We start from the raw sequence: 24,569 nt of genomic DNA on the forward strand, positions 1-24,569 counted from the left end.
GTTGCTGCGATCAATTTTCTTGCCACCCCAGAGGTGGTGGTAGCTAAGGTAACTTAGCAGGGCTTTTCCTTCTTGACCCTGTCGTGGCGCGCGCACTTGGGTTTCGCAAACTTCACAACATCACTGTGGCCGGCAAAGCTGGTCGTATTGTTGAGCGAAGGACACACGGACACTCACTGCAAATGGAGGAGGATTGACGAGATTTGTGTGTGTGTGTGTGTGTTAGAGAGCAGAAAGAAAGGATCGGTTGTTTAATCAGTCACGTGGGAGTAATAACTCTTAGCAAGTGGTGGTGGTGGTTTAAAGCGAAATATATTGGGCTTGTATCTTTAACGATGGCTGCAGAGGAGATGGAGGAGAAGAAGGCTGTTTTGGTAGGTCCATCAAAAGCGTAACGAATCGATTAAATGTTTAAGGATGTCCACGTTCATGGTTGTTTCCTATTCAAGTGCACAAACACACAGAAAACGGGGAAGTGTCAAACCGTTCTACTCAAATGCTTCTTATCGAATACATAATTTTTAAAAACTGCTCGTTCGTTCGCAAGTCTTCCGGGTGTGTCAAACTTCAACAAAATGAAGATTCCAACCAAGGCCATTGTGCTTGAGAGTTAGTGTGAATTTTTAACAGAGGCGATTATGTGAAATCTTATAGGAATATTTTGTTTTCTGTTTGAAGTGTCGAATTTCGTGTGAAGCATTTTCATCTATTCGAAATAACTTACACACGAACTCATAAAAGGCCTTTCTACTGAATTAACGGTTAAATTCTAAAACGTTTGTTACAATTGTTGAAAAAAACAGTAAGCTATTTGAAGTTAAGGGACAAACAATTCCCATGTGTCTTCTATAACATTTTGTTTACAAAGAGCAAAGGGTATTGGTAACAATTTAAAATTTATGCTTATACTACCATCCTGTATCAAATTCTAATCGTTTGAAGGCTTAAAAAAGGATTAAATTGTATGAATTGGGTTTACAACATTTGAGCTGTTCTAAAAGTATAAAAATCAGCAAAATAAACCTCCAATTTCTATATTTTATAGCTTAATTTATCCAGAGCCAAGGATTATATAAGAATTGCCTTTTCCTGCGTTTGGTGCCGAATTCGATCTGATGAATATTATTGAACTATTTTACACATGTTGTGCCAATCTCAAACCAGCTTGAAAGAGTTTTGTTATAAACAGTTCAAATTTTTCCCACTGCCTGAACCTTACTTCCCTTCTAACTGCACAGTGAGTGTAAGTGGCCGACAGCGCACCGCAAAAAAAACGGAACCCCCACGATACGGGTAGGAGTGAGGGGATGAGGTGTGGAGTGGGGACAGTTGCATTCGTACTACAGTTGCACACCGAAATGCATATCGTCGCGTGCGTGCGTGTATGTGTGTGTGTGTGATTTACGTGCCATTTCTGCCAATTCCCGTTTCCTTCCCGCACTACTCCCCCCTCGCCCCTTCTCCGGTGTCTTTCACATTCCCATCCTACACCTGCCGTTACGTCCGTTTCCTTTTTCCGGTTCCGATGTGCGACACAAAACTCCACACACATACATCGCGCGCATGGCACAGACACACACACACACACACACACACACACACACACACACACACACACACACACACACACACCACACACACACACACACACACACACACACACACACACACACACACACACACACACACACACACACACACACACACACACACACACGAAGAAACGAAATACTCTTAACCAAAGGGTGGTTGTGGTGGTAGTAGAAGGGACAAAAAAAACACATATTCTTCTCCTCTCACGGAGAAGACTTCGCCCCACCCTGTCGCAAATCCGCTGCACACCTACAACCCTTTTGTTTTGCGGACACGAACGAGGGAGTGTTGTGTATGTGTGCCTGCCTGCCCTGTACGTTCTCTACTACACTACTCCTGAACACGGCACACATCGCACTGACACTCGTTTTGCTTGTTTTTTTCTTCTTCTTTTGTTTCTAGCACTGCTGCTGCTGCTGCTGCTACTCCTTTTCTTGACGCAATTGCACGGACACTTTTCGCTTCCTCGTTCCCGCTTTGGTGGCGATAATGGGGAGCTAATTTTTCACACTTGACACAAACACACACACGCACACATACCCATTCCACAGCGAGAGCGAGAGGCCAGGAGTGAAAGGATTTCGTTTTTTCTTCTTTTTTCTTCTATTTTGCTAGTTACTTAGCTTCGGTGCGGACCTGAGTTCGATACCGACTTTCTTCGAGCGCCCCTACGCGTTTCGCGTTCGCAGCAGAAAAAGACACTCCCGAAACCACAACTCGGCCCCAAATGGTTGCTTCGATGGGAGCAGCAGTAGCACCAGCAGCAGAATGGGAAGTTTTGTTCTCACACACACGCAAACCCTATCCCTCTCCCCATGGCATCCGACGACCACGACAAGTAGCACTTTCGATTCTGGTGCCCCTCGATTTCTATTACCTCGTTCGGTATGTGTCGAACTGGCTGAAAAAAAAGAAACTATTCCTCCGCTTCCTCGCGTTCGCGTTCCGCTTTTCACGGTTTGTTCTCGGTTTCGTCTCCGTTGCAGCTGAGCTTACGCAAAAAAAAACGGGATCGCGGAACGAGCCAACAGGGCGCTGCGTTTTCCAAAGAACTACGAATGTGTCGGGCGAGAGACTTCAGTGGAAAACAACAAAAAGTAGTTTTGTTCTTCGTTGCAGTCACCCCGTCGTACGGTGGGAGCGACCCCGTGGCCATGGCGCGTGAAATGTGCAGGTGACAGGTTGGGAGGGAAGAATTATTGGCAGGGAGCGAAACAATGGACAAATAAATTTAAAGTAAATAATTTAAAAAAAAGATAATTATCCCAGGAATTTCGCAACCATTTTAGTGCTGAAAATAATTAATAAAACAAAAAATGCAAAATTTAGCACACTGCTTGACGCATGTCAAATGGTCGACATTCGCAGGTTGGTCGACTTTGAAAGGTTCGGCCAGCTTCGGCTCCTCTTCGGCTTCCCTGCCTGCCGGATTCATGTATTGTTCATGACAAATCTTTCCGTGAATGTTCTTTTCTCTTGCACCTTCGACCGAGAAGGACGTTTTCAATAATTTCATTCCGGAATTTGCTAAGTTGTTGTTATAAAAGTTAATCAAAATGATCAACAATCCTATTAAATTAGTTAGAGCAACGTTAAAACCCAAAAGATAGCTAGTTGCGTGCGTATTTGTTATGGAATTTTACTGAAAAATATGAGCTCCAAGCTCCGTCCACCATGTGGTAGCGTGGTTCCCAACACCCGGCTGGCTTGTGGTAAGTTCGCATGTTTTATATAATTAAATCCTTAAATTAATCGTAGTATTTCGCTTTCCCTGACTAGTTCAGAATCACCGCGTTGCAATTTTCCCGCAATTAAATTGCTCCTTGACTGGTACGGTCCAAATTGTTTGGTCTTGTAGTTTTGTTAGGTTATGTTTGGCTAACTCCATGTGCGATCCGCGTGTTTTTCAGTTGCTGATCTTATTGAGAAAGCATGATTGAAAACAAGTCGTAACTTTGGCTCGAATTACTCGCTCTTTAAGTCAAGCATACTGCCTACATTTTTAATTCGATCATATTGCATCCTTTTTTTACATTGTTATACTTGATATAGTGCTCGTACTATAGCCGATGCTGTTTGTTCTTTCATTTTAGGCACATCCGGCGGGTAAAGGCGTCATCTGCGGCATGAATCCAGCGCACTGCCAAAAGGTAAGTTCAACTAACGTAAAGAATTCAACGAATAGAATTTATTCCTCGCGTTGATGACTCATGACTTAAATAACCATGAGAACCGATGATTATTTCAATCATGCACCACTAACTGAAAGCTGCTACTATTCGCTATCTAAAATGATTTTACCAAGAAACGCGTTATTAATTTATTCATTATTCATGATTCACAGGTACGTCATGAATCGGCATGGAAATATACAGGCCTCCGTAGGCGATTATTCCAAGAACATGAGAATGGCGTTCGAATTTTCTAATACACGAGGCCTTACGTTCGATACTAGGTAAGCAAAATTGAATTAAATTTTTGAAATGTATTAACTACTATAAACCATCGCAAGCGGTGAGCGATGATTAATATGAGGATAAAAAAGCATAATACCCTTAACCATGGAATGAATTAATGATTCAATATGCACCACACTGAATCTAGTAAAATTCTAATACGTCATTTATATCTAGCGTTGCCAATTATCTAATATGTATCTTTTTTATCTTTACCTTTTTCTCTTGCTAGGAAGGACGCTACCTAAACAGATTCGTTTCTGGCATTAACGTTTTTCCAATAGGATTCAATGTCAACCAGGTAAGCTCTAGTCATTTTCAATTCCAAATGTATATAACGAATAGGATTTCTTCCTCGCGTTGATGACTCATGACTTAAAAAACCATGATAACCGATGATTATTTCAATCATGCACCACTAACTGAAGGCTATCTTAAGCAGCTCACTGTAATGCGATTTTGCCAAGGAACAAGATATTAATTTTATCATTATTCTTTATTTCCAGGTACATCACATCGATCATAGAGATTCGCCACAATTCGCCAAGTGTAATTGATGAAAGGTAAGCAAAATCGAGCAAAACTATTAAAATGAAGTATTCATCTCGCCAGCATGACAAAATATTATGAGGATAAAACAGCACAATACCCTTAAACATGGAATGAATAAGTGATTCAATATGCACCACACTGAGTTAAATTATGCTGCGCGCATAGCAGCAGCATTCGCTCGTCGGGTACTTTACGCTCTGCAACATTAACATTTAAATTTTTATTCTTTTCTACAGAAATCACAACGCCGATTCCCTGTGAGAAGTTTTTCGTTGCAACAGCCGTTGTAATAGTTCAAAAACGGAGGTGACAGCTTATTTCCACAGGTAAGAAACATCCTTAATTTTATATAATTTGTTTGTAAATTCAAACCTCCGGAATGTTTTTTTTTTGCAATTCACTGTGAGTTTTCATGATGATTTGATTACCCTATATTCTGGAATGAATTATTTTATGATTCTACTTGTATCCATGCACCATACTGAAAAAGTTTGATGAAACAAGCAGCTATAATTTAGTTCTTCTCTCGTCCGCAAATTTTAATGCTCGTTTTTTCTCTTCTCCCATTTCACAGCGTGGTGTGGTTTGGGACAGTGTCGACGATCCTTCATTGAACAGCTGTATTAAAATAATGGTAAGAAATAAAAATGATTTTAAGACGACTTAAGAGCGTGTTAACTGTAAATGATGAACAAAATCCTTATCTTCCTTCTCTTATTAGATGAATTTTCTTGATTAGAAATGCTTATCTGAAGCTTATGATTTTTTAAAAACCCTCAAAACTAAAAGAAGTCGAAACAACATTAAAAGATTTTTTCCTTTTCTTTTCGCAGGAGGTCGTCCCGTGATCATCGTCTTCTTACCATCGCGGTTATTCTGCCCTTCTACGACTGAGAGGACGCTAACTTTTTATGGGAGAAAATCAACAGCTTTCAATATGGCATCCGTTTATGAAAGGTATCTAAAAATTCGTATTATTTATCCTAGAAGCATAGAAACCCTAGTGCGAGCGGTCGGCAACCTTGCGGTTTTTTTCCATCGTCCTTTTTAAGGAAAGTTTTCCAATTAAAAATAAATACATTGCCAATGTATTAAAAACATTGAAACAGTTAACGATATTGGTTAAAATTTCGAATCTGACGGGTTTGTATTTGATATTGTATGAAAGAGGTAAATTATCACAAACTCAATGATCAGCAGGCTTCTGTTAAATTTTCATTCTACAGACAAGATAAAGAGAGGTGTTCTACTGTAGTTCAGTATTAAAAAGGCGAATTACATTACACTTTGTTCATCAATAGATGAAAGATAGGAAAATAATGGATCACATTTACTATTGTCATTATTTATGGTACGACTCTTGTGGATCTTCTCAGTTACTTGTGTAGCAGTGTTTTCACTCTTTGAACCGTATCGGTTGCCGTTCACTGTACTAGGACAGCTGTTCTATGATCACAGTATTGAAAAAAAGTCTTTGATGAATGTACGCTGATTGATCCTGAGCTCAAATGACGGATTTCATAGTCGTGTTCTTACTCCTTTTTGGCCGTCTATGAAAAATTCACCCCTGAAACATCTACCATATTTTCATATTTTACCTTGCGCATGACATTTCTGTAATACTAAGCAAGCAATATTTGTTTTTGTATTTTCTTTTTCATGAAGCGTTCTGACATCATTGAGATATGAGTGACGACGTCATCAACGCGTTCGATGGACCGCCAGTGTGGACCCGCCAGTGTGTGATATGCTTCGGTGATCCTCTTTTATATTGTGATAACTCATCGCAGGAATAAAAGAAGCTACGTTTTGTGAACAATGAAAACGTGTTTTACTTTTTTTTTGTATTTTGTAAAAGGAGCGCCAATACGCAGTTGGTTGATAAAGGTTATCGGTCATGTCCTCCCCTTCACAAGGATGGAATAATACTTAACAGCGAAAATGAGATACCGGCAGAAGAATCAGCCGTACCGGCGAACTCGTTCGTCCCTGGGAACGTTCGCCGCGACGCTCATTTTCACTCATTTCATAGCCCTGTAGATCAAAAATTAGAAAACCGTATAGATTTTGTACTGGCCAACCTAGTGGTACAACCCTGTCCACTCATGAGCGACGAATGTTTCTCGTCGAACGAGTTCGCCGGTACGGCTGAATAACAACAAGCGTGTGGGGTGTCTGACACGCCCCTTTCCCAACGGCGTGAACTATTCCGAAAAATAGTTCTCATCTTCCAACCCCTCCGGCATGTACGTTAGGTCCGACTCGTCCTTGTGCAGCAGATTGTACCCGGCCCCGTACCGGAGGTCTTTCATCAGCTTGGTCGGCGCGTTGCGCAAATGCAGCGGCACGCCCGGCATCGGGCCCTTCCACCCGTCGATCGATGCCCGGCACCGCTTGTACGCATCGTACACCTCGCGGCTTTTCGGGGCGCGGGCCAGATACACCGCACACTGCGCGATGATGCAGTCCGCTTCCGGCAGCCCGACGGACTGGACGGCGCTCAGCGTTGCGGTCGCTACCTGCAGTGCGTTCGCGTCCGCCAGCCCGATATCTTCGCTCGCCATCCGCACCATGCGCCGGCAGATGTAGCGCGGATCCTCGCCGGACGCGACCATGCGCGTCGCCCAGTACAGTGCGGCGTTGTCGTCCGAGGCGCGGATGGATTTGTGCAGCGCGGATATGATGTCGTAGTGCTGGTCGCCCTTCCGGTCGTACAGCAGGTGCGATTTCTTCAGACCCTCGCGCACATCCTCCAGCGTGACGGTGATGAGCGAATCGGTGAACGAGCGGCCGTTGATGGCGGGCGGCGGCGGCGCGGCAGCACTCGATAAGGCAAGCTGCAGACTGTTCAGCCCGATCCGTGCGTCACCGTCGCAGGTTTCCGCCAGCCATCGGATAGTTTCCTCGTGTACAAGCATCCTACAGGGGAGGAGGGTAGTATGAAGAATTAGGAAAAAAAATCATTATTACAAGTAGGAAATATTGGGGGCTACAATATACAAACGTCTTACAAACTCACTTTGAACACAATTGTCCTTTTCTTTTTCTTTTGCCGTAACGATCAGTTGGGATCATTAAAGCAAGCCATGGAATTGCATGTTCAACTTCTGTATTGTTCAATGCTTCGCGGGAAACAGTTCGTATTCGTAATTTATTCGCTAAAGCCTTTCCTTAATCCCATCCCTTGTTATTTCTGCTTATAATACCTTATTTCAGCGATACCCTTTAGATACATCGTTTGTAACTTTAGGCACTTAACAAGCTTTCTTCAACAAATTTCAACTAACCTTGGTACGTACGACGTCTTGCTCAGGTCCGGCACGTTGTTGTTCAGGCTTGCCGGCACCATGACCGCTTTGTACTCGGGCAGCGCCCGCTCCATGATGCGCATCATGCCGTCCACCGTATGTTTCTCCAGCACGATCACCCGGCACCGGCTGAGCAGGGCCGAGTTCAGGCTGAACGAGGGATTCTCCGTCGTCGCACCGATCAGCGTGATTGTGCCGGATTCCACGTGCGGCAGAAAGATGTCCTGCTGCTGCTTGTTGAACCGATGGATCTCGTCCATGAACAGGATCGTGCGGCGATTAAACTTCGACTCGTTCTTGGCCACCTTTACCACCTCCTTCACCTCCGCCACGCCCGCCATCGTGGCGGACAGCTTGGCGAACCGCAGCGTGCCCACGTTCCGCTTGCACCGGTTGGCAATTATGTTGGCGAGTGTCGTTTTGCCACAGCCGGGCGGTCCCCACAGGATCATGCTCGGGATCGTATCGTGCTCGAACAGTTTGCGCAGTATCGTGTTCTGCCCGATGGTCTGCTCCTGCCCGACGTACTCTTCGATGGTCGAGGGACGGACCCGTTCGGCCAGCGGTACGTTCGATTCTGGGGTTGCATTTGGGCACGACGGTGCAGGACGTGCGGCTGGCGCTGGATCCATCATTTTGGGCTTTTTGTTTTGGCTGTCGCTTGCTGCCGGGGCCTCCTCCTCATCGTCCGTGTCGAGGCTGGTGATTTCGATCGGTTGCTCCGCTTTGGCGCTGGACGTTACGGTAGGTGCCGCCGGGGCGGTCTCATTTCTACCGCGCTTTGCCGGTTTTGGGCTGCGCTCGAAGATGCTAAAGTTACGCTTTGGCCCTTGCGAGGATGTTGGTGTATTGGAGGCTGGCTGCTGTTGCTGCTGTTCGTCCGGACTGCCCTCGTTTCCGTGACTCATCGTCAGACACTCGTCTACATGCTGCTCGATCTCAGCGATCGGGAACCACTTGTCGCAGATCGGACAGACCGCTTTGCGTGTGCTGGTCGATGGTTGTGGATCATCAAATTCACTCGAGCTCGCCATCGTGCATCTGGACGGCGCGATCGCAATGGCACAGAACAGAAAAATAGAGCTGCAGTGTTACCGCCTGTTGAATGTAGAACGGGACTGATTTTGAAAAACTCGCGGGCGAGCTTTTTGGCGGCGACCGTCGCAAAACCGTCGCAAAACGTCAAAACCGACGTCACAAGTACTGCAAACCGACGTCGCCAGCGAGCGAAACTCGCAACGATTTCGAGGCGCTGGCGACGTCGGTTTTGACGTTTTGCGACGGTTTTGCGACGGTGGCCGCCAAAAACAGAGTGACCAGAAATACCGATTTATCTGTATTCCTACCGATTTTCGATATGCCTACCGATTCACAGATGAGCCCCCTAAAACTACCGATTTTTCATTTATCCTACCGAAAATCACAGATTTTTTCGTAATACTGACCAAAAAGTCATATAACCATTTTCAAAATCACTTAATGTATCAAACTTTATATCCCAAGTAGCCTTAAGAAACTCTATTTGATTATTAACAGTTTTTTAAAGCCTTTAAAAATCAAATAGAGTTTCTTAAGAGAATATGACATTTGCCAGCGTTACATCATAACGACGTATTCCGTTACACTCGTTTTTGTTCGATTCGGGTTACTATAACACACAGTGTTTTTCAAATTTTATGTACACCATTTCCAATTTATTCAATATTCGGAAAATCATTTTTCATTCTTATTTATGTAATAATGCGTATTTATTTTTACACCAAACTATTTTTTTATTAACTGTTTGAAAACTATGTGTTTTCTTTTATTCCTCTATTTGAAGCTGCGGTGATAATAAAAAAAGAATTTAAAAATAAAAAATTAATATTTCATATTTTCAAATAATACATGTGAAGAGTTTGATAAAGGGTATGAAATATTTGCAAATGAGAAATTTTTTCATAAAAATGTATATTTTCTTGGGCAAAATAATATGCTCTTGATGACGATAATTTTTGAGACATACTGTACATGGTCACGTACATGGCGCCTCCATTTCTTATGTCAAAAAGTTCGTCAAGCTTCGTGTGTGTAGCTTGTGTGTAGATGGCAACAAAACCAAGCGTCTGCGACAACTTTTATCAGCTATTGTTTAATTTGTGTGTCATCATGATTTTATAACAGGTCAGTGTATCGATATTACCATTATCTTCACATGAGCTACATAAGTTTTATATTCCGCAGCATATTTGATTTGGATAGCGTTTGGACATCATGCTTTTCGTACACGGCTGCAGCTGACCTCCATGCTGATATAATGGAAGAAACCCATGGAATGAAAGAAACTTATGTGATACAGTGACAATATGCAGTGACAAAACGATGAAATGTCGAATAAAAGTATTTGTGGTGAATTTATGCATTTATTCCATGAAATATTAACACCTTCTGTTGTAACTTAACGAAGATCTAGCAAATGCATATAGAATGAGACAGAGCAATACAGCCATCTCTGTCGATTTGTTCGTTGAGTTTGATATTTTTCGTTAAAAATACCGGCGAAATTTGAATTTTTAACGAAGCCAGGAAAGCGTTACGCAGTGTTTTAAGCCCTGAAATTACTGCTGTATGGAAAGCTAAAAGTAATACTTTTAGGCATACTTTTAACGGTTTCTTAACAGAATTGTGCTACTTGGGATGGAAATCACTAGCGACCAGAACCAGAAGTTCAAAAGAAATAACTAAGGCCCGTGTCTGCACGTCATGAAATCGAACGCGCTGTTAAAATTTATATGCAAATTGAAAGATAATGTAACCCGGCGCTCTAGCAGCAATCGAACACGACATCGAACATGAAAAATGTATAGAACTTCACATGTTCGATTTGTGGGCTATCACATCGAACATGTAAAATCCAATATATTTTTCATGTTCGATGTCGCGTTCGATTGCTGCTAGAGCGTCCCAATCATTTGTTGGGTTAAATTCCCTAGTACAATTTTCAGATCGACACTTCAGAAAGGCCTCATGTGACCGCTATGAACCAAATCTAAACTATCTCCTATAAATAAATGAAAGATGTTATTTTCTCGTGCTGCTGCTCTTCATGGGATAGATTAGCTTCCATCTCCGACAACCCGCCCCCCTCCCCCCCTCCCCCGCTCAACACTTCAAAGCCTACCGAAAACTACCGAAAGAATCTTTAACTCCTACCGAAAACTACCGATAAAATTTTGATGCGCCTACCGAAAACCGCAAAAATAATCTGGCCACTCTGTCCGTGGGTTCCCAAGCAACAATCCCAAGGAGCAAAGTATTGCTCCTAATAACCCAGGCGACAAAAGCATGCGCAGATAAGTAACGAGCTGCTATCAAGGGATTCAAGAACAAAGTTTTAGTGATTTATCAATTAGCCAATAATTAACCAACAACCAAGTTTTAAACAGTTTTAAGTTTCTCAAACTGAAAATTCTTTCTTCTCCTTCGAGCTTTCTCCTTCTCTATGTACTGGTGTATGGTCTCGTATTGAAGTTATGCATCGCTAGATACGATTGATTGAATTCTAAACTTCAATGTGAACCATCATAAATGAAGCAAGTGAGATTTGAGTGATGGTCGTTGGTATTGATACCTTAGTATATGACTACACGACCATTCTTATAGATTTTTTCTCGAAAAAATAGAAGGGCATATAGGCGATGATTATATGAGTATAGGCAAAACACATTGCAAGAAAAGGACAGCAACATAGTGATGAGTTAAAAAAAAACGCTATATATTGAGCAAACTAGTGAAGGTATGGATTTTTCTTTTTCTTCTGTGGATTTTTGATTTTATAGTCGTTTTAGCTTAATCTGTGGCGCTTGGATAGTCGCCTGATTAGGTAAACAAATATTTCAACTGAAACTTTCACGGCTGTAACGAATTCTCTTCGAAATATTTCATATTTTGAATTGAATCAGAATAAATAGCTTTCCCCCATACTAATTTTTATATATAACGACTTTGATTCCTCGCAGTTGTAACTTTCAAATAGAATTGTGACAACACTTTTGCTTCCAAACCCAGAAAGCGTATGTTCAAATCATGATTTTATGAGAACTTTTTTTTTTCGTTTTTTGTTGTATCTGTTTCTATTCAAATTGATCACTACCAGCAAAATAACGTTAAATGACTTCTAATCGTTATTTAATCGCCAGAAGGAAAGCAGCAGCAATTAAATGCCTTTGATATATTTCAATGGATAATTTCGTTTTGAATTTTGAATTTGAATTTGCAACTGCCAAATGAAGTCCCTGCAAGCGCCTCTAAACTGGACTGTTTTGTTGTGGTTTGCAGTGATGTGCGTGAGATTGGATAGCAAGATCTAGGTTCGATGTTCTCTTGCGTTAAGCCCTGAGCTATTGCACTTTATCTTAGGTGATCTGCATTATCCAGTTCTTAAATACAAGAACGTTGAAAGGTGTTCGATTTCGATAGGTCGCATAAAATATTAAATAATATAAATATTTCACCCATTCTGATAATGTCAAGTGAATATAGTAAAATTATAATGTTTTCTAACGATAATTCCTCAATAAGATTTTTTTTACGACCAGTAAAAAAAGATGTAAAAATCTCCGATTTTACAACTCAATTCCAGAACACTTTCGTTCAAACTCCGAGGAACAGCATGTTCAAATAGAATAAAATAAGTAGCATTCCTAAAATACCTCACTAAAAGAAACGTGACATGGGGAGTTAGGACCATCGCATTCCTGCTGCCTTTCGACAACTTCATAATTGAACCAAAAGATTGATAGTGTACAGTACAACAAAGGCTACCCCATTTCCCGTTTAGCAAAGCGTACACGTGGGATGGGATATCGTGTTGTCGTAGGTTGTCATTCGCTCCTTGTTTCCTACCGAACCATGCAACATGGAAACTCGCAGGGGGAACTACTACAACTATCTACTCATCACCTAACTTAGGGAGGGGACTCAACACGACCGGTTCCTTGTCCCAGTCTGAGACTCCCCCTTTTAGCTCGATGCGCTTTCTACTGCCTGCAAAAAAAGGCCAGAGACCCACGTACCGCACCGAACGGGCAATCGGGCACGCTGCAATAAAAAAAGGTGCTGAAAAGTAGTGCAAGGGGAATGTCAAGTTTATCATTTCGCGATGGTGCTACCCCCCCCCCCCCCCGAAAAAAATTCGGAACACAGCACAGCACCAAACGCCAGGTCGGATGCTTATCGATCCAACAATTTAAACAGCGGCGGTCACGGTAGGCCAGCATTCCCGGGCCGGCACCGCAGGCGGCACCAAACGTACGCTGACCGTGCAGTGCAATGGACGCGTTTCCGATCACGAGCGAAGATCCGGATGTGCGCCAACAGTTTGCGGAAAACATCTTCCAAATATTGCGCCCACTGTCGGCGCTGGAGATGCCGCGTGGCAACCGGCCGACCGATGGCGATTCGTCCGAGTGCAGTGCCCTGTCCGATCCGTTCTCCGATCTGGATGAATCGTACATACTGTTGGATCAGCGCAAGAAGGTATGCATTGGACAGCAAGGTACAGCGTATTTCCCCTCCCCGGTTACACGTGTTTGTTTTGCGTAGAAACCCGGCGTGGATGAGACGGATGAGCTGCTGTTAATGAATCAATTTACACCCGAGTTCCGGTGCGCTTACGATGAGCTGATGGTGACGGGCGAGAACCGGCACCGGAAGCAGGCGAAGGAAACGGCACCCGAACCGGCGGGCGCGTCGAGCGGTTCCGGCTGTGCCGCCTGTCCGGTGGATCTGCAAGTGGCCACCGATTTCAGCCCCAAGTTCCGGTCGTTTATCGACGAGATGCTGCGCAAGTGTGACCTGCAGCACCATCAGGAGGAGAAGAAACGGCGCGAACAGCAGCAGGCGCTGCAGCAGCGTAAGAAGGGGCGCGTGCGGGCGATCGTGTCGGAGGAATCGTTCTGCGGGCTGGAGACGGACTCGATGTCGGGGATGTGGCGTATGCTGGACGCAATGTCCGAGAACGAGCGCGAGCTCTTCCCGACGTCCGGCCCCCACTACGATCTGTACTACGATCGGCGGTTCGATTGGATGACGCGGGACGAGATACCGTGGGAGCAGATAGAAACGTCCAAGAAGAAGTGCGAACAGTGGCTAAAGATACCGGGCCAGATGGAGCAGACCGATGGTGCGAAAGCGAAACAGAACCAATAGCAAGGGAAGTGTAGCGGAGGTTTTCGAAGCGTTTTGTACTTTTGCAGTGTGTTTTTAAAAATAAATTGTGTGTATTTCAAAAATTGTGAGCTTCATGTTTACAGGTTTTCGAAGGTTTTATGTATGCAGTAATGTTACACGCATAGGGTGTAGTTCGAGCCAACACGGAGGCAAAGCAGACGTCTACTTCCTGTCGTAATAACCACACCACAAGAACGTTGTAGCACTCTCGCACATGGTCCTGCACAGCGAAACATCGCAGAATAGATTTTATGCTGAGTTTGCATAAAATGTGCCATTCCCGATGGATCAGCGATCACCAGCATCTACCCAAAGATAACATCGTAGAGCATCCGCCCAAAGGTCTTGATAATGTCCTTGAGCATCCACCGATCCAGTAGGCTTAGGCTCGAGTTACAGTCTGTTCCCGAGTTACGTCGTTATCGACTTACGCGGATTCGGAGATTCGCGGGTTTGAAATAAATTTGACAGATCAAATGTCAAATCAGTACAATTTGCTTCAAGACTTGTCCAATGCAGTATACATTGCATTTTTACCAATAAATTATATCCACTTAAAAGCCAAAAATATCAAAATGTTCTGCAAGAATCATATCAAATAAATGATATACTGTATAAAAGTAATAAATTGAATCCAAAATATCAATCAATTTGGATGTATTTTGGGTGAAAATCACGAAATTGGACTTACAATGATATTCGAGTTACGCGGATCCTTCGGAAGCGCACAAACAGCTTAACACGTTGGTTGAAAGATATAACTATTTTGTCATAATACTTAGTATTTCCCTTGCACAACCATAACTGAATAACGTTATGATACAGGGTTTCCCACGATTTATTGGTCAGTTCCCATGATTTTTTGGTGCGTTCCCACGATTTTTTGGTCGTATCCCATAGATTTTTGGTTCGTTCCCATAATTTATTGGTATTTTCCGATTGGATATCAATACAATTGGACCAAAAAATTCTGCGAAACGACCGAAAAATCGTGGGAACGCACCAACAAAATATGGGAACCCACCAAAAATTGATGGGAACCGACCAATAAATCGTGGAAAACCCTGTAAATACAAATCATTCAATTAGATCTCATGCTTTCTTTCATATAATTAAAACTAAGTGAAAAGCGACATCAAAACATTAAATTACTATTTCGCTAAAGTTTAGTCCAGATCATAGCAATACATTGAACTAAAATTATTGAGCGATAGAAATTAAAATACAAACTATATAATTACATAAAAAGTAGAATAATAGAATATTATCATTGCCAGGAAGATAATCCTAAAGTAAACGCACAAAACTGAAAGCGAACAGAATTAGAAAAAAAAGAGCTAAAAGTGTACCAAAAAGGAGATCGTGTGTAATTTAACGTGAAATTATTAGTTATTTACTAATACAATCACAAAATGATACTGGGTGCGTGGACCATTATTCTTGCGAACTGTGCATCTGTGATTAATTTTTGGAATAACTGAGTACAACAAGAGTTTTTTTTTCTAATGTGATCCTCAAAGTATAAAACGTTTTTTTACATTCATCTTAACCTTAATTCATCTTAGCTGATGATTGTTGAGGATTGAAGATTTATCTCTTTACGTTACCTCCAAACTCACCAAAGCCAGAGCATCATGTCGATATTTTTTCACACGATGATGAATATTATGAGTAAAAGGGCAAGTCAGTCAATGTTATGCAGAAATCCAGCTAGGATTAGTCCGAAGAAGTAGCGCATTACGCCAATTCCAATGAATACAGAGCCAATGTTTTGGAAGCTGATGAACAACTGATCAAACCTGATTTCAATGGGTATGACACATTTACAGTAAACTATTCTAAGGTGTTTTGCGCTGCTGTAGCCACTGGAGGAGAGTGTTACGGTATGCTTTAGCGTGCAGCTATCGCCAAGGAAGTGACTTGAAGATACGTAGAATGACAAAGTTTGACACCTATTGAAGAAAATTGTCCTGATGTGGCAAATTGTTAGTGTACAATTGTCTATTTTATATAAATTTTAATTTAATTGAACAGTGAAATTGGATGTAATACTCTACATAACATAATAACAATGTAAATGTAGTAAGCAAAACCCACAATATTCACAAAAACATGCCGAAATTCAGTGATTTTTGACCTGAAAAGCGTAACATCAGTATTTTGAACAGTATTTCATATAATTTTTATATGTTTTTCTATGAATTTGGAAGAATTTTGTCTAAGCTTTTCCCTGCGTATTTCCCAACGTGCATGGAAACGCGTAGCAGAAGCTTCTCACGATGCTCCCTGTAAGTTGGTATAATACTGGTACCACGAAAACCCCCTAAAGGGGTAATAAAGCACAAACCTCTTCCGAGTAACTTGCTGTAGTACAGCAGCTCAGAGCACATCATCGCACGGAGCAAGCCAAACCACTCGAACTCCACCGAATGTCCACCGGCAGTAAAACGGTACCACCGAGCATGTTGTGTTTGCTTGAGTGCAATCTTCGCAAGTACCTTCAATAACACTCAAATAAATCTCACCATTACTCAAAACGCTCGGCACAAACACATGCACCGAGCTGTATCGGGTTACATACCAGTTCAAACATCCTGTCCGGTGCACTGTTTGCATACTTTCTCGATTATTGAAGGTGCCCGCGGCGTTAGTTTTGGGCCCGGCTGCTGCTGTGCTGATTGATAGCCTCGAGATGTGCGTGTTTTTTTTTTGGCCCTGTAGTCGGGTTCGATGCCGGGGCGGTAGTAGTCAGGATTACAAATAATTGCGATCTCATAATGCGTCGAACGAATGCATACACGATACACGATACGGCCTGCCATTTCCGGTACGGGTGTACATGCGCTCAAATTGAATATTATTCCATTCAGCAAACAGTGCCCACACGCACACGCACACCATTAACGCCCCGATGACCACCGCAGCCGGCGTACTGGTGGCTTGAAAAGTGGTCGAAAATGGCCGTGCATAAATGATGGACCGTCTGGTTAATTTTAATTTCCCCGTGTCTGTGTCTGGGGAAGGAGAAGATCCACATCAGCACACATGTTCGACGCAACGGCAACGTTTCTTATGCGCACGGCGGCGAAGGAAAGGCTGTGGACCCGCTGCAGGCAGTGTTGAAGAGGGGTTTTTTAAAATTTCGCTAGCACCTTGTACGACCAACGGGTGTGTAAGCCCTTTCACTCGCAATTAATCCGCACCGTAGCGAGGAAACGAGGAAACGTCCAGGACGTCCCCAGGTGATCCGGTGAAGCCGGAAGATGTCCAAGCGTAAAAGGGGCACACAGGTTTCGCTTCCCGGAAAAAAAAAACTAAAAGAACATCGCAACAAAAAAAAGAGAGGGGAAAACAACATAATAATTAATTTATAACCGAGCAATTCATTCAACCCCGTTGTGGGTCCACTTCCTTCTTTTTTTGCTGATGTTGCTCCCTTTCGTTTGCACACCAACGAAAACCGGATGTTTCTGAACACCCCTGCTCCCCTCCCGAGCCTCCCATTTAGCTGCACAAAAAGTGAACAATTTAATTCGCTCATTTTTCTGCTCCAGTGGGAGCACTTTCCTGCCAAAACCATCAAACAAAACGATTCGGCAAACAGGGAAGGGTTGAGCCGTGGGAAGTTTGATGATGTTCGTGTTTTTTTTTGTTTGCGACGAAATGACCATATAAAAACCAACACTCCTCTACCGACGGATTGCTGGGAGGAATATTGGATGGGACCCAGCAAACTGTTGAACTGATGAGCGGCATGAGCATGGGAAAAGAGTTTTGGGCGAGCTCTTTAGCATGTAAAGTTTCGGTCGGTATGGTTTATTTTGAGCTCAACGCTTTGGATAAATCACTGCAATAAGATCACAAGGGATAGGGTCTTTTGTCAAGCAAAAAATGTGAACTTTACTAAAGGTATAATTTACAATTGTCACACGAGACTGGTTTACAGGGAGTGGCGTATTTTTTGGCTCATTTTAATGATATACTAAAATATTCGTATTAGAACACCATTTTTCGACCGGAAATGCTACTTTTTGCGCATGAAAATGCACACAACGGATCTATTTCATTTTTAATTAATTCTGAGACATTGCTAGAAAATGAGGCACCATGAGACCAAGAGATGATTATACAAACACTAACCAACATACACCAATGATTGTTTGAAAATGCGCAATAATGTAATACTGCCAAATTCCCCAAGGGTTTCTTGAAGACATTAGATTTTTTTTGTACAATTTAAACCTGGACAACATAACTATCAAATTATGTAAGCCTAGTGGCATTCGATGCGAGGATATTGACACAATATTGTTAGAAGAGCAAATAGATATTTAAAAAAAATAAATATCTATTTTAAATCAAGCTACACATGCACGTGTATATTTTTACGTCCATCACTGTATCTCAACGCAGCATGTCGTGTAGAAGCGTTTATACTTTGCAATTTCTCATCACCTGCTTTAGCACGAAGGCACATTCTTGCTAACCAAACCTCATCGGGTCACCTGGTGAAGCTTTTTTGCCCAAAAAAAAAACTAAAAATGTAACAATACACACAAAAAAAAGCTGGCAGGGAAATAAAAACCAGGCGCTAAAAAGGATACCGTTTACACTTTTAATTGCCTTGTCAAACAATGCTCAGTAAGGTTTAAGGGTGGTACATTCATGCTGGGATTTTTAACTCATCCGCTCGCCCGCTGTAAAGGTGCGAACCGGATCAGCTCAGTGTTTTGCTTTACCAAGAAAAAGGGATAATTATATCTATGAATCTGTTTAGATGGGTGTATAATGACACGGAAAAATTCAACCCCTCAGCTAATAAGGACTAACCGAGCGATGAATTGCTTTGAAGTGATACTGGCCGTTACTTTATTGCTACAATTTTTAATTTTGTTTTTAGTGTGCATTTGATATTGTATTATCTTTGGGCATGAAAGATAAGGTGTTGAAGAATATTTTGAATTTAATTGCAGTTACTTTTAAGTAGATAATTCGACTCTTGTGCTTAAAAACGCCTAAAAGTATGCAATACCTTAGCCTAAAAGTATGCAAAAGCATGCAGTATGCTGCTTAAGTAAATTGTTTTCGTTTAATCAATTTAACCAAATAAAATAGCATTTTGTTCTTGAAAAAGCGGCACTCCTCGGTATTGCAACACCTGCAAAACCTCATTTTCAGATTCAGATGCATACCATCAAAGAAAGCTTCCTAGCCGCCAAACGAGTTGCTTGGTGCACGGGTGCAAATGTTTTTCCCACGTGTAGTGGTGGTTTCATTTGGAACATTCTTTCAGCATCCGGGACAACGCAAAAATGTACCCACTTTCTGCTGGCTGTAGAATAACTTCGTAAAAAAAATCCCCGGCTCTAACTAAAGGTTTCCCGGGTAGTCACCCGGAATTCCTGTTTGGATCGCCCCACTGTACCGCCGCTCAATATCCGGGCTCGCCTTTTCAATTTATATGCATTTTATTTTTATCGCAGTGCATCAACGTTCTTTTTTTTTTGTTCGTTTTCTCTCTCTCTCCCTCTGTGCGATTCAAGAAAGAATACATTTGCCGGCGGTGTGGAACGCTCTTTCATCATCACCTGGTCGATATCGTTTGTGGACGAGCTTGCGTTCGTTGTTTATTTGCAGATTATTTTTTCCCCCTCGGATTGTTCAACGGACGTGCCCGAACGTGCGTCCCTCTCGTTACGCTGCCCGTTTGCTACATCTTTGTACGGCGTGCTGTACGGCAGGATGCATTTTTGTTGTTGTTGAGACAGCTCTTTCTCTCTCTTTCTCTCTTTCACACGCATACAGACACTCAATCAGTGTGGGCCACGTACCGGCACGACATGGAACGAGCTTTTCCTCTTTCTCTTTATTGAATCAAACCTAGACCGGGATTTGAGTGGGTTCGTGATTCAAATGGACTTCGCTGGCGGGGTAGTATCGGATCGGGCGTGAGCCAATTTCGGCAGTCATTGAGCGTTGAATGGGCGGTATGCTATTTGAACGGAGCTCCAGTTTTTGCAGCAATCGATGCGGTGTGGATCGCAGGCGGCTTTACTTTATGATGAACGTGCAACAGTGAAGAGTTGTTGCACATCGAACTGAAACAAGCCTCAAGAGGCTTATATTACGTAGGAATAGTTTAATTTTCCGACGAATATTCAAAATCATTTCAAGAATACAATGCCGACAGAGGCACTACTGAATATCAACCCTCTTGCTGAAAGCCTAAATGTATGCAATATATGCTTTAATGTGTTATAGGGTTTACTAAGTTATTTTGTGTTGCATATTTTGTGGCTCAAAAAAGTTTATGTAAACATGATGTAAACATTCAGCCGTCCTATATTATTTTTGACAAAAAGGCACTCGATGCTAAACCGTGCATCCGCCAGTGGCATTCAATCTGTTTCACACATGACGCTCAATTAGTAATATGAGGTATAAAATGATACAATTTTTAAGTGATCTATATAGTTTAATTGAAATATAAATATATTCTACGAACTGTGCCAATATATTGCATAAAACATAAAAAGAATAAGTTTTATAAAATGATTGGCAAATCCTAAAAAGGGTGCCTGATCTGTTACAAAACATCTAATTGCATACTTTCAGGCGGCAACACATATCCTACATAAGAGATGAGCATTTGTAAACATATACAAATTGTAAACCACAGCAATTAGTTAAAAAATCATGTTTATCACTTATTTTAACAATATATGTGGCGTTTTTATACCATTTAATAGTGGTATATTTCATTTGAAGAGTGAAGTGAATTTACTAGAGATAATATTTAAAAAAAAACATTCCGACTGTCGTGTCACATTTGGCAACCGTGTCACATACCACACGCGTTAATGCACTTTCGGTAACTCGTTACGGCTCGCTTAACAGTCATTGCACGTAGATCGAATACCCAGCTCGTGGTGGAAAAAGTTGTCCTGAGACTTCGAAAGTCGGAGCACATTTTCCACCTCACCAAACCGTACAGCTTGGTTGAATAATTGAGAAGAACACATTCGACTGCCTGGTGAAGAGAGCTGAAAAAACAGCAAATTAAAACACACAATGTAGTAAAACTGTGCGACAAATAAACAAGACAAACAAACAGTATTTGCTCGAACCTGATCGTGGCTTACCATAGCGAGGACGCGTGCTTTTTGGTGTTTTGCTTTTGCCGCTCTCGTTAAAAATCACATCAGCTAACCAGAGGTGTACTGTCAGCGGGAAGGTTCATGTTCGCTTCCAGTTAGTCTGGGCTAAGCTTGGCTGTCTTTCAATGTTTCGTTTTGGCAAGTGAAATTGTTTGGTTTACACTTTCCAGGCTCACTGTCAGGCAACACCATAGCTCTCCGATGGTTCTATTTGCACAACACAGAGAGCTTAAATGGTAGTGAAAATGTGTGCCCAAAGTCGATCGCCGTCTTCAGCTTGCTGGTGAAAAGTGATTCCCTCGAAAGAGTATGGGCGTTAAATGATGTACCCTTTGCTAAACAAATACAGTAAGTTGGGGATTGTTTGTCTTTCCTGTTGAGCAAAGTTTTGACGCCCGGTCCTGCCGGACACTCTCCTGTGCTCCGTTTCTCACCGGCTTTTCATGACTCTCGTCTTACGTCCTACAGGTAAGCTAATACCTTTATTTCACTTACCTTACCTCATCAACCAAGCCGATTTTAAGGATGATGATACAAAGTATCCCAAAACAATCAAGAGGACACTGTTTACTCAGCATTGGCCCTCCGTCTCACTGCTCTACAAATGAAGATGTCCACTTGTTTATGGATTAGTTTGCTTTTTCGGCAAGCTTTCCTTATCCCTTCCGGTTAGCGTGTGACCGACTCTTTTCGAATTAAATCACTTTGATCCATTTCCTGGACAAACTACATGCTTTTGTCTCTCCAATTTGTATGAATCAACAGCTGTGTGTTCGTAGGTGAAAGTTTAGAAAAGAGAACGAGAAACCCCACCGACTAATGGAGGCGCCCCATCCTTCACTTCCCACGAGGAAAGGTGATGATTGAATGCAAAAGTTTCAAAAAACCGCACTCATCCGCCCGGTCGGTGGAAAAAGTGTGTTCAAACGAGTTGCATTATGTTGCAATCACAGCCACAGCCAGCACGATACGGTGGGATGGATTTATGGGTGTTTCTGTTCGTCAGTTGGTTTCGTTTGTTCGATTTGTTTGTTTGTTTGCGTGGTTGGTTTGTTTTAGAATTGTTGAGCACATACGCTGTGGGTGTTTGTATTGTTTCCACTCTATCACAGGGCAGAATGAACACTCCCTCAAACTGTGGGTAATTTATTTTGCATCATTGTGCTTTGTTTTGATCATTCTGCGTTACCGATTCATAAAAAAAAGATTAATTCAACATGTTGTTTCAACGCCTGAAGAGCCTTTTTGTGGGTTCAATGTTGTTGCATTTTAGTTTCAGTGCATACTGGTTGTGTTATTTTGTTTGTATAATAAATTGCCCACTCCTCGTCCCGCTACTGTGTCATTTCACTCCCCCAGGCATTGTAACATTTAATTCATCTGAAGTGCTACTAAAAAAACAAAAAGTAATACATTTTAATACAGCATCCCAAACAAATGTTTATCTATCAGTTTGTTGATTGGATTTCCGAGCAATGCTAACATTTTAGCAAATCAAATCAAGAGTTTGCTGTAGTGTGCTGAACATATCCCAATCAATTAGTGAAACGTTTCCAAGAGCACATGATTTTAGAGCTTTAATTAAAGTTGTCAAAGCTTTATTTCAATGATCCAGTACTAACCTTGAAGTGGGATGGTATTAATTAAGATGTAACAACAAGCAATGCGGTTTGTAATTGAAATGACTCATAAATAAAGAGAGCTTAAAAAACAAACAAATATAAAAGCTCAATTGAGGATGAATATATGAAGCTTTCCCAAAACCTCGTCCAGCAGCAACAAACTTTCCTGATTTGTTTTGGTGTCATACTCGTTTGAACCCACGAATGGTTGCGGGAATGTTTTATTACCTCAGACTATTACCTCGTGGGTGCTGTTATTAATCATTTTTACATACATATGCATGCGTTGTGGGAAAAGGGAAAATTGAAAACAAAACAAAAACAGCTCTCAACACGGTGCCAACGTTTGCTGACGCTGTGTAAATTGTATTCATTCGGGCGCAAGCTAAAATTGGAAATAATCCATGCGTTATGAGCAAACTATACCGGGCCTGGGCCAGTATGCCGCTTGTAGATTGGTTTGTGTTTGCTTTTTTGCCGGTTTTGTATTATTTTTCCTATTTCTTACCGTTGCACTCACCCTTTTTTGCCTTTCGTGCCTCGTCACGGTTTGAAACTGTATGCGATTGGTTGCGCATTTTGGGCGAGAAATTGCAACTGCACCACTATGCAGTGAGCGGATGGTTCGCTTTCATGTTTGTCATTATTTTAAATTGATTTACGGGGATAGGTCTTGTTGATATAATTACGCCATAATTGGAGGACACACGCGAGTGCGAGCATGAAGAGATCCACCTCCGCGAGACTGCAATGAATTGGTCGATGAAGCGTTTACTCTGTGGAAAAATGCTGATTCAATGTGCTGCTGCGGAACAAATGGTGTAAAGAAAAAAGGGCGTTGGAAAATAACTATCAATCCACCCACTCACGTGTCAATATGATTACCATTGAGCTAGTTTTTGCTGCTGATTTCTTTCGGACAACGATCGTTTGATGTATTTTTGATTTATTGCATGCATTATTATCATGATATCGCACGGTTGAGAGCAGTTAAGGGGCATTGCATCTAATCTCATTTGCACATCCAATTAAAGCAAACGCAGTGCGGTGTGTAATGGAACTGAGCAATGGTTGAAAATGAGTGCTTTTCCATTCCATGAGCTTATTAATGCATCCAATTAATGTAAATAAAACACAAACGACCCATTTTTTTTCTATTTTTCATAGTGTACAGTTTTGATACTTTTATTCGTTTCTGTTTGTTTTTGCTGCATTTTGTGATTTTCGTATCGCTTGTTCGCTTGTTAATCATTTTTAGCTCTTTTTTCGTTTGATTTTCCATTCCTTTTTCACGTTATGTCATAATGCTGCTTTATAAACACTTTCAACTCGCTTTCCATGATCTTTTACCTTTCCTATACAATTTTCTATAGCTTTTTCCCTTTTCTATTCTTGTTGCATTCGACTACACCTCAACCCAAACCCACCGCGGGCCTTCTTTACTATACCTTTACAGTAGGAATAAGAAGTAACAGAGTGTTTGCCAACTAGGAAAACGATCGCTAAGCTTTCGGCGAAGGAGAAAACGGTGGAAAGAGTAAGGGAGCTTAGGTTTAAAGATTCAACGGTTAAAGCGATACCAATGCGATGGGCGAGTTTGGATTTAGCGCAGTGAGCAGTCCTATGTTCAACAGCTTAGCTACTTTTTGTTTAGTCTCTCCCCTTTGCTAC

The 24,569-nt window shown here is 41.9% G+C and overlaps 3 protein-coding genes and 1 long non-coding RNA gene across 5 annotated transcripts in view; 2 read left to right on the top strand and 2 right to left on the bottom strand.

The window, feature by feature from the left end:
- LOC121598267 overlaps positions 1–2,547 on the bottom strand; it is a 29,651-nt gene extending 27,104 nt beyond the window's left edge. Inside the window, exon 1 of the mRNA XM_041924862.1 lies at positions 2,471–2,547. The gene's annotated coding sequence lies outside the window, so the exon portion shown is untranslated. The remainder of the gene's footprint in view (positions 1–2,470) is intronic.
- LOC121598269 lies at positions 176–6,426 on the top strand. 2 transcript variants are annotated; one of them, XR_006005543.1, is made up of 10 exons: positions 176–374; positions 1,996–3,305; positions 3,687–3,743; positions 3,938–4,048; positions 4,282–4,350; positions 4,556–4,612; positions 4,838–4,927; positions 5,176–5,235; positions 5,435–5,558; positions 6,267–6,426. It is a non-coding gene; the product is annotated as an uncharacterized LOC121598269 (long non-coding RNA). The 2 variants fall into 2 exon arrangements; XR_006005544.1 differs by lacking the exon at positions 176–374 and having other exon boundaries at positions 3,043–3,305; positions 4,286–4,350.
- Positions 6,427–6,451: 25 nt separating this feature from the next.
- On the bottom strand, positions 6,452–9,157 carry LOC121598268 (ATPase WRNIP1-like). The gene is made up of 2 exons (XM_041924864.1): positions 7,889–9,157; positions 6,452–7,520 (listed from the first exon to the last, which is right to left on the bottom strand). The coding sequence occupies exons 1-2, from the start codon at positions 8,941–8,943 to the stop codon at positions 6,806–6,808; spliced, it is 1,770 nt and encodes a 589-aa protein (XP_041780798.1). The 5' UTR covers positions 8,944–9,157; the 3' UTR covers positions 6,452–6,805.
- A 4,057-nt stretch (positions 9,158–13,214) lies between these two features.
- On the top strand, positions 13,215–14,164 carry LOC121599863. Its single transcript, XM_041927969.1, has 2 exons — positions 13,215–13,426; positions 13,493–14,164. The coding sequence occupies exons 1-2, from the start codon at positions 13,220–13,222 to the stop codon at positions 14,096–14,098; spliced, it is 813 nt and encodes a 270-aa protein (XP_041783903.1). The 5' UTR covers positions 13,215–13,219; the 3' UTR covers positions 14,099–14,164.
- The last annotated feature ends 10,405 nt before the right edge of the window (positions 14,165–24,569 follow it).

Source organism: Anopheles merus, chromosome 3L (genome assembly GCF_017562075.2).
Source record: "Anopheles merus strain MAF chromosome 3L, AmerM5.1, whole genome shotgun sequence".
NCBI classification, from domain to species: Eukaryota; Metazoa; Arthropoda; class Insecta; order Diptera; family Culicidae; genus Anopheles; species Anopheles merus.